The sequence below is a fragment of the Odocoileus virginianus genome, chromosome 4, assembly GCF_023699985.2.
Source record: "Odocoileus virginianus isolate 20LAN1187 ecotype Illinois chromosome 4, Ovbor_1.2, whole genome shotgun sequence".
Lineage (NCBI taxonomy): Eukaryota > Metazoa > Chordata > Mammalia > Artiodactyla > Cervidae > Odocoileus > Odocoileus virginianus.
This window is the reverse complement of record NC_069677.1, coordinates 24,356,899-24,370,006: the sequence shown is the minus strand read 5'-3', so window position 1 is coordinate 24,370,006 and position 13,108 is coordinate 24,356,899. Positions and strand designations below refer to the sequence as shown.

The 13,108-nt window shown below is 36.4% G+C and overlaps 1 protein-coding gene across 6 annotated transcripts in view; it reads left to right on the top strand.

Annotated features, from left to right (window-relative positions):
- The window catches only part of VPS8 (VPS8 subunit of CORVET complex), a 384,233-nt gene that overhangs the window by 103,686 nt on the left and 267,439 nt on the right, over positions 1-13,108 (top strand). For all 6 annotated transcript variants that reach the window (XM_070466284.1, XM_070466287.1, XM_070466286.1 and 3 more), the window contains 4 exons: positions 2,179-2,309; positions 7,401-7,494; positions 9,827-9,859; positions 10,822-10,876. In XM_070466284.1, the coding sequence (XP_070322385.1) occupies positions 2,179-2,309; positions 7,401-7,494; positions 9,827-9,859; positions 10,822-10,876 (313 nt within the window). The remainder of the gene's footprint in view (positions 1-2,178; positions 2,310-7,400; positions 7,495-9,826; positions 9,860-10,821; positions 10,877-13,108) is intronic.

The window sequence follows — 13,108 nt, the reverse complement described above, 5'->3', positions numbered from 1 at the left end:
TCTACCGTGTAGCTTCCATGGTGGCTCAGTTGGTAAAGAATCCACCTGCAATGCAGGATACCCTGGTTTGATTCCTAGATTGGGAAGATCCCCTGGAGGAGGGCATGGCAACCCATTCCAGTATTCTTGCCTGGAAAATCTCCATGGACAGAGGATCCTGGTGGGCTGCAGTCCATGGGGTCTCAAAGAGTCGGACACAACTGAGCGACTAAGCACAGCACACACCGTGAAGCTAGTAATTTTAAATTCAGCCTCACTGATACCCTTAATTATCTTCCTGATTTTTTTCCCCCCACTTAATCCCGTAAGCCCTCAACCCTGGCTTAATTTAGCTAATCTATTTTCTTTAATTATATCCCTGGGCTGCTTAAGAAAATCAAATAAGATTCTAGCTGACTCTGTTGCTTAAGACCTTGGTTCTGCATTTCATTTATGAGTTGTTTCCGTTCCCTTTCCCTAAGGCAGTCCTTCCATTCTTGCACAGCTCTCAAGTAACTCCTTGCAAACCTTCATCTTGTTCTTAGCACTCCATTTGTGTGTGGAGATATCTGTAAAACAGTTGGAAATGTGGCTTAAACGTCAAGAGAAATGTTGGTACTAAAGATACAGATTTTGGAGTCCTTAGCATGATATGGTATTTGAAGCTATAGGTGTGGATTTGCTTTTTCATACAGAAAGTTTGTGAAGTAGGAAGAGACAAGAGCCAAGAATATAATCCTGGGAACAAAATCACTCAAAGGCTGGGTTGAAAAGAAAGTAGAGAACATAACTAATAGAAGAGGCCACATAAGTTGAAGGAACAGTAAATAAGAGATGTATTGGAAACTAAGGGAATAGAAAATTTCCAGAAGTGAGGCTTGGCCAGTGGTATTACTTGATGCATACGGGGCAGTAGCTTGCTAAAGGAAAACAGGCCGGCAGATTTGACTGGTAACTTCAAGAATAGTAGTCAGTGGCCAGTAATGGGTCGAGAAAGTGGAGTGTGGACTGCTGTCTTAACAATGTGGATCGAAATAAGGGAGAAGGTAGTCCAGCTGAAACCGAAGGTATGATCAGAGCTTTTTTCTCTAATGTTTGCTGCCTAGAATCAGCTTGTTTGAAGCTAGACTCATTTTGCTTTATCTGCTGTTCTTTCTTATCTCAATTAGTAGTATTACCTTTTGCCTAGTTGCTCTAGCTAGAATCCTTGGAATCTTTTTTGACTTTCTTAAACTTAACCCCCCCCCCCCCCCCAAAGCACTGTTTAAATGGTAAGCAGGAATCTTTAACTTTACCTCAATAATGTCTCCTTATTCCTTCTCTTGACCCCTTCAGCTGCATTCCTAGACTGAACTCTCCTGTCTTTCCTTGACGTTGCAGTAGCCTTCTTTCTGGTTCTTATTAGTCTCCCTGCCCCAGTCTTCCCCTCTACTCTCATTCATCTTCATTCTGCCCCATTTATCTTTTTAAACATGATTCTCATCATGTGTTGATTTCTTAGAGATCTCCTTGCCTTCCAACTGCCTGCTGTATGCAGTACATTAATTTATTAAGTAAATGAGTACTGATTATGTGTTTGGCATTGTACTAGGCACTAGGAATACAGTGGTGAATGTGGGACTTCCTGTCACCTAGCTTAATGAAATCTAAACCTTTTTACAAGGTGGGTCCTAGCTTATGTTTCTAGGATCATCTCCAACTCCTACTTGTATACTCCGCTCATCTTAGACTACTTCCTTTTTCATTGGCACAATCCATATTATGAAATCACTGTGTTTGTACATGCTGTTTCCAACCTAGAATGCCTTTCTTCTGTTTGTCATGTTTGTTAAGGTGTACTGTTTATAGTCAGGTGGTGTTTATTTTCTTCAATCAGCCATTGGCTGTTAGTTAACTAGTAAAGCACCTAGACAGGTTTGAATATGAAGAAATATTTGGCAACTAAAAATATAATCTGCGTAACTGCTCCTACATCTTTCAGCTACAAGAAATAAGTTTTTGGAGTGAAAAAAGTAGGGAGAGATATCTAGAGTTGAAATTTAATTCTGTACTGTGCCTCTCTGGTCAATGGCAGTGCACGGAAAAGGGGTGAAAAACAGAGTAAGCATGTGTTTATTTAGCAGAAACCCATTAATGCCTGTTTTGACTTACAGAGTATTTGGACTTTTGAATTTATGTATCCATGTTCTTCTAATTTAGACTGATGATGAAGATGAATCTTTTGTTCTTGAAGATCCTACATTGTTAAACATTGATACTATTGATTCTCACTCTTACGATACTTCATCTGTGGCAAGCTCAGATAGTGGTGACAGGACCAACTTGAAAAGGTAAGTATTCTTTTTTTTAAAAAGTTATAGTTGAAATAGAATTGTGTTGATTTCTGCTGTGTAGCAGGAGTGACTAAGTTATACATATACATACATTTTTCATATTCTTTTCCATTATCCCAGGATATTTCCAATATCTCAGGATATTGAATGTAGTTCCCTGTGCTATACAGTAGGGCCTTGTTGTTTATTCATTCTTTATGTAATTCTGCTAACCGCACATTCTCAGTCCATCCCTCCCCCACCTTTCCACCCCCTTGGCAACCACAAATCTGTTTTCTTTGTCTGTGAGTCTCTTTCTGTTTCAAAGATAGATTGATTTATGCCATATTTTAGATTCCACATAAGGGTGATATCATATTGGTATTTGTCTTTCTTCTTCTGACTTAATTCACTTGGTATGATAATCTCTGGTTGCATCCATGTTGCTGCAAATGGCATTACTTAATTCTTTTTTTTTTTTTTAATGACTGAGTAGTCTTCCAATGTATGTAGGTACCACCTCTTTATCCATTCATCTGTCAGTGGACATTTAGATTGTTTCCCTGTCTTGGGTCTTGTGAGTAGTGCTGCTAAGAATATAGGGGTGCGTGTGTCTTTTTGAATTATAGTTTTATCTGGCTATATGCCCCAAAATGGGATTGCTGTATCATATGGTAATTCTATTTTTAGTTTTCTGAGGAAATCTCCATACTGTTTTCCACAGTGGCTGTACCAACTTACATTCCCGGTAAGAGTGTAGGAGCATTCTCTTCTCTCTATACCTTCTCCAACACATGGCCATTTTGACTGGTGTGAGGTGGTATTTCATTGTGGTTTTGGTTTACATTTCTCTAACAGTGATGTTGAGCATCTTTTCATGTGTTTGTTGGCTATCTGTATGTCTTTGGAGAAATGTCTGTTTAGGTTTTCTGTCCATTTTTCGATTGGTTTTTCTTGTTGTTATTGAGTTGTATGAGCTATTTATATATTTTGGAAATTAAACCCTTGCTGGGTGTATTGTTTGCCAATATTTTCTCCCATTCTGTAGGTTGTCTTTTCGTTTTGTTTAAGGTTTCCTTTGCTGTACAAAAAGCTTGTACATTTTATTATGTCCCATTTGTTTATTTTTGTTTTTATTTCTTTTGCCTTGGGAGACTGACCAAAGAAAACATTGGTACGATCTATGCCAGAGAATGTTCTGCCTATGTTCTCTTCTAGGAGTTTTATGGGGTCATGGCTTATGTTTAAGTCTTTAAGCCATTTCGAGTTTATTTTTGTGCATGATGAAAAGGTGTGTTCTACCTTCATTGCTTTATATACATCTGTTCAACTTTTCCAGCACCACTAAGCTGAAGAGACTTTTTTTTTCCCCCATTTTATATTCTTGCCTTCTTTGTCGAAGATTAATTGACTGTAGGTATATGGGTTTATTTCTGGTTCTCTGGTAAGTATTCGTTTAAATCACACTTGCATACAATATGGTCTGCTGGAGCCCTGCATAGAAAGTAGAAGGCCGCTTAAGTGGAAATAAAATGCTTGTTAGACCCTGAAGATTTTGGTACTGTTGAGAGAAGAGAATAAGGTGGATACCATGTCAGTCTTCTGCACCTCCAGGGTGTGTGCTCAGTCACTCACTTGTGTCCAACTCTTTGCAGCGCCATGGACTGTAGCCCACCAGGCTCCTCTGTCCATGGAATTTTCAGGGAAGAATACTGGAGTGCCGTGCCATTTCCTACTCCAGGGATCTTTCCCAACTCAGGGATCATCTCCTGTATTGGCAGGCAGATGCTTTACCACTAGCCCCACCTGGGAAGCCCTCGATAGGAGGCTGAATATAGCCTGGGAGTCCCAGAAGCAGGAGAGCCTTTAGAGGGCGCACTCTTCAGACCTAGTGCAGTGTCCATGGTGGAAATGTGGAGATGTGTGGGAAAGGTGGTGGGAATCACCTCACCAGCCTTCTGTTCCCTCCACTCCTTCCTCCACCACCTTCCTCCCACTGTCTAAGGACAGCTCCAGCATTTCTTCATTCCCTTGGAATGGGTTCAGAGGAGAGTTGCAAAGATGATTAAAGATTTGGGAAAAGAACTTCTAACCCTAAATAGCTTCATTTTGGCTGCTTTCACCTTCCACATTCTTGGAGAGCACATGAAAAGGAAAGAGAAGTGGAGGAAGCATAATGTAAATGCTTTATTGAATTCATGTGTAACTTTAATGTTGATAACTTGTCAGTGTATTTTTCTTCAACTTCTTAAATTTTGCCTGTATCAGGGCTGTATTCTTTAGGTTGTCGACTCTTGTGAAATAGGGGCCATGACTGGTTATATTAACTTGTTCATCAGTTTCTTCTACAACTGAACTTTGTTCTACTTTATTGAGATATAATTGATATACAGTACTGTGTAGATTTAAGGTATACAGTATAATTCTTTGATATGTGTATATTACGAAATGATTAAATCAGCACAGAATGGTTACTTAACACCTTTACCACCTCACATAATTATAATTTTTTTCTGGAGTGAGAAAATCTAAGATCTACTTTCTTAGTAACTTTCAAGTATATAACAGTGTTGTTAGCGATAGTCATCACACTGTACATTAGATCTCCAGAACTTATTCATCTAAAAACTGTAAGTTTATATCCTTTGACTAGCATCTCTGTATTTCCCCCAGCCCCTGGATATCACTATTCTAGTCTCTGTTTCTATGAGTTGCTTTTTAAAAGGTAGTGATTTTGTTTCCTTTGGGTGTACAACCCAGAAGTAGGATTGCTGGATCACATGGTAGTTCTATTTTTAATTTTTTGAGGGACCTTCATGCTATTTTCCATAGTGGCTGCACCATTTACATCCCTACCAACAGTGTCCAGGGATTCTTTTTATTTGCATCCCCACCAACACTTATCTTTTGTTGTTTTGATAATAGCCATACTAATGGGTATGAGGTGGTATCTCATTGTGGTTTTCATTTGCATTTCCCTGATAATTAGTGATGTCGAGCACCTTTTCATGGACCTGTTGGCCATCTGTGTGTCTTCCTTGGAATAATACCTATTTAGGTCCTCTGCCCGTTGGTTTTTTTGCTCCCGAGTTATAAGAGTTCTTTTTATATATTGGTTGTTATGGGGTTAAGGGTTTGCAGATATTTTTCCCTGTTCCATAGTTGCCTTTTATGTTTTGATTGCTTCTTTAGCTGTGCAGAGGCTTTTTAGTTTGATATAGTATATATAATATATATATATATATATATATATTTACTTATGTATATCATATGTATATTCACTTTTGTTGCTTGTGCTTTTGGTGTCATACATAACGAAAAAAATCTGTGCCAGTACCACTGTCAGGGGGCTTTTCTGTTTGCTTTTTCCTAGGAGTTTTGTGGTTTGAAGTCTTGTGTTTAAGTCTTTAATCCATTTAATCTTTGTGAGTGGTATAAGACAGAGATATGATTTCCTTCTTCTGCATGTGATTACCCAGTTTTCCTAGCATCATTTGTTGAAGAGAATATTCTCTCCTTATTGAGTGTTCTTGGCTCCTTTGTCAAATATTAGTTGACTATATATGCAAGTGGTTATTTCTGTGCTCTCTATTCTGGTCATTGATCTATGTCTTTTTTAATGTTAGTACCATACTGTTTTGGTTACTGTAGCTTGTAATACAGTTTGAAATCAGAAAGTGTGATGCCTGCAGCTTTTTTCTTTTTTCTTAAGATTACTTTGGCTGATTGAGATCAGTTGTGTTTCTATAAACTAACAATGAAGTATATAAAAAATAGTAAAAATCACATTTACAGCAGCAACAAAAGCAATGCAGTACTTAGGAAGAAGTTTAGGAACAAGGAGGTGAAAGAGTTGTACACTGAAAGGTAAAAGACATTGATAAATGAAATTAAAGAAGACAAATAGATGGAAAGCTTTTCCATGTTCATGGATTAATTAAAATGTTCATACTACCCCTACCTATGTATAGATTTAGGTCAGTCCCTATCAGAATCTCAGTGACATTTTTCTAGAAAAGCAATCCTAAAATTTGTATGGAATCACAATAACTTAAATATTTTTGATGATTTGGTCATTAACCTGCTTAAAAGCTGTGGTGTCACCTTTTTGCCCACATAGTAATGTCTGAACTGCTTTGCGTGGTGTCAGTCTGAAGCCTGCTTGCTATTTTGACATAAATGTCGAGCACTCCCACTTCTGCCTCCTGGCCCACGCCTTTTGTGTACCCACACTCCCCCCACACACTGTACACCATTCCATCTTCATATTTTTGCTTGTGCTTTTGTTTTTGCCCGACAGACTCCTAGTTATCCATCAAGGCCAGATCAGATGTCTTCTCTTTTCTATAGTTGTTCCTGATATCCCCTTAATAAACAGAATTAAACTCTTTGTTTCTATCATGCTTTATTCATTTTTCTTTTCTAACATTTATCCTTTAATTTGAGTGAGTTACTCATTAGTCCCTCTAGCTAGGATATGAGATCCTCGAGAGTGGGAACTTTGAGCTTTTTATTCTTGTATCCCCAGAACATACTTTTAGTCATATCGAGTAGGTGTTCAGTGTTTGGTAAAAGCTTAAAGAAGTATTTGTTGTACAGTGATGAGTAGGGTAAGTGAAAGGAGCTGTTAGTAGGAGCATCAGAGAATGAGTGATGAATAGGAAATTTGAGGCAGTTGGTTGGGAGAATGAGAGGGATGTTACAGACAACAATAGGGCAAGAATGGTTGCAGAGGTGGACGCAGCTGAGGTGATGCAGACCTGTAAGCAGGCCTTCTCTGTAGGCGACCTTCCGGTGAGTAGCAGAGCCTTTTGCTGTAGTTATTAAGGTGAGCAAGGAATAGGTTGAGTCTGTGAAGAAGAGATGGTGGCTTTATTCATTTTCCTGCTGTGCTTCTCTGAGGTTCAGCGTGAATTTAGTATAACATTTTAAGGTGAGACTGTTAGATTTTAAACCTCTTCAGAAAACAGAGCTAACAAATTAATACAGTATTGCTTTCTGCTTTTCTTGTGTTTATTTACTTTTTCTTCTTTCAAAACTTTAAAGACCTTGCCTTTTCAGTTTTTATTTTCTGTTCTTAGACGTTTTCCTTTTTTTTTTCCCTTAAAGAAAGAAGAAATTACCTGATTCGTTTTCACTCCATGGATCAGTTATGCGACATTCACTTTTGAAGGGAATTTCTGCCCAGATAGTGTCTGCAGCTGTAAGTATTTTGTTCTCTTCCCCCAGCTTTATAACCTGCAATGGCATAATGAAGCAGGAATGAGCATAAAACAAAGCACAGCACTTCTCTTGGCCCGAGGCTTAAGAAAAACAGAATCTGGCTTTCATGGGTTTTGTGTGATTATTTTTGACTCATAAGACATAGCTACACATCTTGACATAGAAATTAGTGCAGCCATGAAATAAAGGTCTGCCCGGAGTCTCGGGTGTGCCTAAATGAAATATGGCAGCAAGCCTAAAAGAAACACTATCTGCCTTTTCTTTAAATTCCTTTTCAGTTTAGTTGCCATCTTGTGTATTTGGTTGAGGTGGAGTGATTTTTTTTTTTTTTTTAGTGTTTTCATATGGAGGAATGATTGATCAGAATCTTTTACAACTGAGTGATGTTTTTATAATTCACAAAAGTCTTTTCATGTACCTTATTTCATATACTCTTACAACTTTGAAAGTAGGGAAAGCCATATCCTATTTTACAAATGAGAAGACAGACTCAGAGAGGTGATATTAACTTGTCTTACATCATTGGGTTAGAAGATAGCAGAGCAATTACTCAAAATTGGGGTTTTTTGGCTCCAAGTCTAGTGCTGCCTTTGTTGTAAATTGGGGGTGGTATTGGTGAAAGTGGCCAGTGTGTAATGGCTGGAACAGAGTATCTTTGTCTGTTTTGAAAATGGTTTGGAGCACTGAATTAGTGCAAAAATATTTAATAGTCCAATAAGACAAGAGATGCTGATTCTGGTATGTTTATCAAATTTTCCTTTGGCCTCAAGGCTTATAGTTTCACATAGTCTTTAGGTTTTGGTTTTCTGAATTCAACATATAGATTCTGTAAATAATAGTAATAATGATGATGTTGATAATAGTGATTCATATCCCAGGAACTTTGATATGTTTTTATGTTCTTTTCATGGAGTTTAATTAGTGTTTTGTATATTCAATTTGGACAAAGTTTTATTTTTTATGAGGGTAAGAGATTGATACAGAAGTGAATCATGACACCGTAGCCACATTGTAATTTTTAGGTTTATCAGTGAAAGCTCTTATTGCAGAACCTCCCCCACCCCCGCAAAAAAACCAGAACAAACAAAAAAACCCCAAAAACAACAAAAAAGGAAGTGTTCTCTGTGGGCATTTGGTATACCCTGGCCCCGCTCATATATCATGAAGTCAATTTAAATAGAGAGATAGGCAAGCAATGGAGGAAACCTGGGCAATTGTCCTTCCTCTTTTAGGTGGAGAGTAACTCATATTTGCTAGAATGGGAACCACCTGTTGAGGATTACATTTCCATGACGTTTTCTGAATTTAATCCTTATGTAGGTGATGAAATTCATTCCTTTCAAAATCAAGATGAACCAGAACAGTCATTTGACCCACCTGTGCAGTTTTAAAAATATTTTGAATAATGGAGACTGAACTAAAACTCAGACATTGAACAATGATTAGATAAATCTGTTATTTAAAAGGGTTTCTCTTTTCTCTTGAAGAGGAGGGAAAAATTCTAATAAATCCCAGAGTGTTTGCATTCTGTTCTTATTTCATTGCCATGGCTGAGCTCCTTTGGTATGTTAAAATGAAAACTGCTTTTCTTGTGACAGTCTTCATACCTTGTTTTTCTAATTTTGGATTACCAGCTCAATTTAAATTGTATGCTTTTCTGTGATGGTTGGTTTATTAACATGTAAAGCTAGTTATATTTTGGGGCATCTCCTCTGAATGGCTGTTCAGTAATGCCTTCAGCCATGTGGATAGTGATGTTATTAGGGCTTCCTAGGGTGTTGACCATCATAGCCTTGTAGTCTGTTCCTGGAGAACACTTAGGAGAGATGAAACTTTTGGAGTTGTGAACTTTGTTGTTTAATTTTGGAATCCTCCTTAAAGTAATATGACATGGGATTATATTTAAAATGGACTCAAATTAATTTTAAAGTGTATTTATCATTTTATGATTACCTAAGATAATGGAGATATCTTAAGATGGGGATTTTGTAAAATGTGTCCATTGCATAAAAATTTCCTAAGAAAAAGCAGTTTCCTGGGGACTATCCCAGACCTACTGACTTGGAATCTAGTTCTAGCAGTGTAGCTAGGGATCTGCATTTTAACAGATATTCCAGGTGATTCTAATGCTCCTTGACTTTTAAGAATCACTATCCTAAGCTGTAACATCAGTGCTAAAATTCTGTAGTTGGGGGCAAAAGTGATGATTCCACCTTTTGTCTGAATTATATATGTAAAGAGAGGGCCTTATACCATTTTTTTTTGTTTAAAAGTGGAAATATCTTTTCAAATACTTTTATTTTTTTATTTAGGACAAAGTAGATGCTGGCTTGCCTACAGCAATTGTAAGTATACTTTAAATAATCTTTTAAAGGTAAGCTTTCTATTACCAGGTTTTCTTAGATTTATTCTTCTGATACTCAGTTATTACATACATTTTATGAGAATAAATTCATATGTCATTTACTGCCAGTAATCATTTAAAATTTATTTGTGTTGAATATTCTTTCTTTCTAGTGTATTGTTACTCTTCAGTTTTGTTTTTTGAGATGCATATAATGGAATACTGATTAGCCCATTTCCAGATTTATTTTATGTGGTTCTATCCTACCCAAGTACGTTTGCTCCTTCTGTGACTTGACCTCCTTTTGGTTATAGGGAGTGGAAACAGTGTTCAGTAAAATCACTTTGTGGTAAATAGTACATTTAACAGCTCTGAACTCCATTGCCAAGCTTGCCAAATAGTAAATCTGTGGGGGTGATTATAGAGAACTTGGGGATATTGAAAGCACACTAGTGCCCTCTTTTCTATTTTCAACTATTTCCAGCTGCCTCCTCTAGCTCTCTCATTAGTCAGTCAGTTGGTGAGGGAAGTGGGCTGAGTTTTGAGTATTTCTGGCGCCTTTTGGCTCTTGTGAATGAGCTGGGGAAGGTCTTTCTGTCCTTTTCCCACACCTCATAGGAGGCTCTTGGTTGGGTAGCATAAGTGCCTTTACTTTGTCTGGACCCTTGAACTTTTTAATTTTAAATTGCCTTAGAGGAAGTTAAGTGGCATGTTTTTGCCTATAATGTTGAACATATGATATTTTAGTATTGTTACCCTTAGAGTAAATTTAGAGGGATGCCAGGAAATAAGATGTTCTGAGTTTTATCTTGTATTTTGCCTCCTAGATGATATTTTCTTTATTTATAGTAGTTGGTATGTTACCTGGTGTCTAGAGGAAAGAAGACCAACAAATTTAATTCTGATTATTTCAAGATCCTTGATGTAATGTTTTAGAATATAATCTTTCTCTTTTGTTTTCAGGCAGTATCAAGTTTGATAGCAGTGGGTACATCTCATGGATTGGCCTTAATATTTGGTAAATTTTCTAGCCGCTTATTTTAAATATTAAGTATTTGAGTTTTTTAAAAGATAATGTCTCTTAATCACAGTTTTTATAGTAAACTTTATTTTTCTGAAAAATGCCAGAAAAACTTGAAGGATAGCAGTCAGCATTTTTATAGTTAAAAATTGCTTGACTCAGCTTCATTTTGTTGCTCATTGCAAGTTTTATTTTCTTCTTTATGAATGTATAAGCTATCATATCATATCATACACCATTTGACTCTCTGCAGACCTAGACAAAAAGAACGTAAAGTTGAGAGTGACAAGGTTTGTCATTTTGTCTGCCTCTGGTTTGTGGTAATGGTAATTTTTTTATTCTAAATCATATCTGAGTATTAAGTATTTGAAAAGATCTTCAGGGAAAGATTTCCAGGCTTTCTCAGTAATTTTCAGTAACTCTTAACTGACAGTAAGGTTTTTTCATTTACATTGTAAATCCCTCTAAACTGAAAGTTTTTTAGCCCATAATCACTTTATTTTTTGGGTTGAGACGAGAACTTTGTTAGTTTTATTTTTATAGTACGTGATAATCCTAAGTATTTTCATTTTTTTTCCCTCCGTGAGACTAAATAACCCTGATTTTCATCTTTCTTTGCTTTTGCCCTCAATACTATGAGTGAAACATTTTGTTATGTTTAAATACTACTAGAAAATGTTTTCTTGTCATTTTTAGCATCCTCACGGATTTTAAAGCTTTTGAAACTCTCTCAAATGGAATTCCTGCTGACACTGTATTTTAGTAAGGATGCTACAGAATATTGTTTATGGAATACCTGGGAACACTTTAATAGCAGAACCATAATTTGATCTTTGTGGGCCTTGCATCTTTATCCTGAGTGAATAACTAGTCATTTTCCCTTGTTTTTGAATAATTTGACTTCCAAGTTTTCTATTATATCAGAAGCCTATTCATCATGTGATTTTAACACCTAGTCTTTTCAAAGGTGATGGATACGAATTATTGTCTAGGGATGAGAAGAATGGAAACAAAAAATACAATTCTCTAGAGAGAACTTTAGAATTGATTCTTTAATAATTTCTCTTATTCCATAATATGTGTTCATAATAAATTTAGATGAGCAAAAGATTGAAGATACACCAAAATCTACCATCCAGAAATAATTCCTAAAATTTTATATGACCTTGTAATCTTTTTTCCTGTACATATTTATACATATGTGCACCCCCCAAATTGGATCATGTTAATTTGTAACCTGCTTTTTCATTATAATGAACTTTTTTCTGTGTAATTATTAAAATCATCTGTAATATCTTTTTTCCTGTGTTATTAGCTTTAAGTATGGTTGATTTACAGTGTTGGGTTAGTTTCTGGTGTACATCAATGTGATAACAGTTCATGTGTGTGTGTATATACACACACCCACCCACATATACACACATATATATTCTTTCTCATATTCTTTTCCTTTGTGGTTAATTACAGGATACTGAATATAGTTCCCTGTGATATACAGGATTGTGTTGTTTATCTCTTTTATGTATAGTAGTTTGTATCTATTAATTTATCCCTCTCCTTTAGTGACCATAAGTTTGTTTTCTGTGTGAGTCTGTTTCTGTGTAACATCATTTTTCATGGCTACATGTATCCTGTTAAATGGATTCACCATTTAATCAATCATTTTCCACTATAACACATTTAGGTTTTTTCTAAACAAAAAAATAGTGATGACCATGTTTGTAACTGTAATTTTTTGTGCGCATGATTACTTCTTTCAGACAAATTCCTAAAAGTATGCTTATGCCAGGGCATGAACATTTTAAATGCTTCTGATGTATATCGCCTAACTGCCTCCTAGAAAGTTTTACCAACTTGCTCTCCTGTCAGGTATAAGAATGCTTGTTCTCCTATGAGGGCAGGGTTGGTATTCGATTGATAGAATTTGGGGAAAGAATATTGAAAGGACTTTTAGTTAGTGACCTTACTTACATATGAGGTGTTTGAGAACTGGAGAGGTTAAGTGACATGTACAGAGCCAAATTCAGAATCAAAGTATACTGAATCCTAAGATCAGTACGTTTCCACCCCTCCAAGTTGTTCACCTGTTCTGAGAGAAATGGAGGCAAATTCCAAGATACAAAAAGGAAAGAATGCAAGAACTAAGATGAACGAAGATAGAATATAATGCATATGTTTATCTAACAGCAGAACATGTTTATTTTTGTTCCCACTTACCAGTACTCTCTC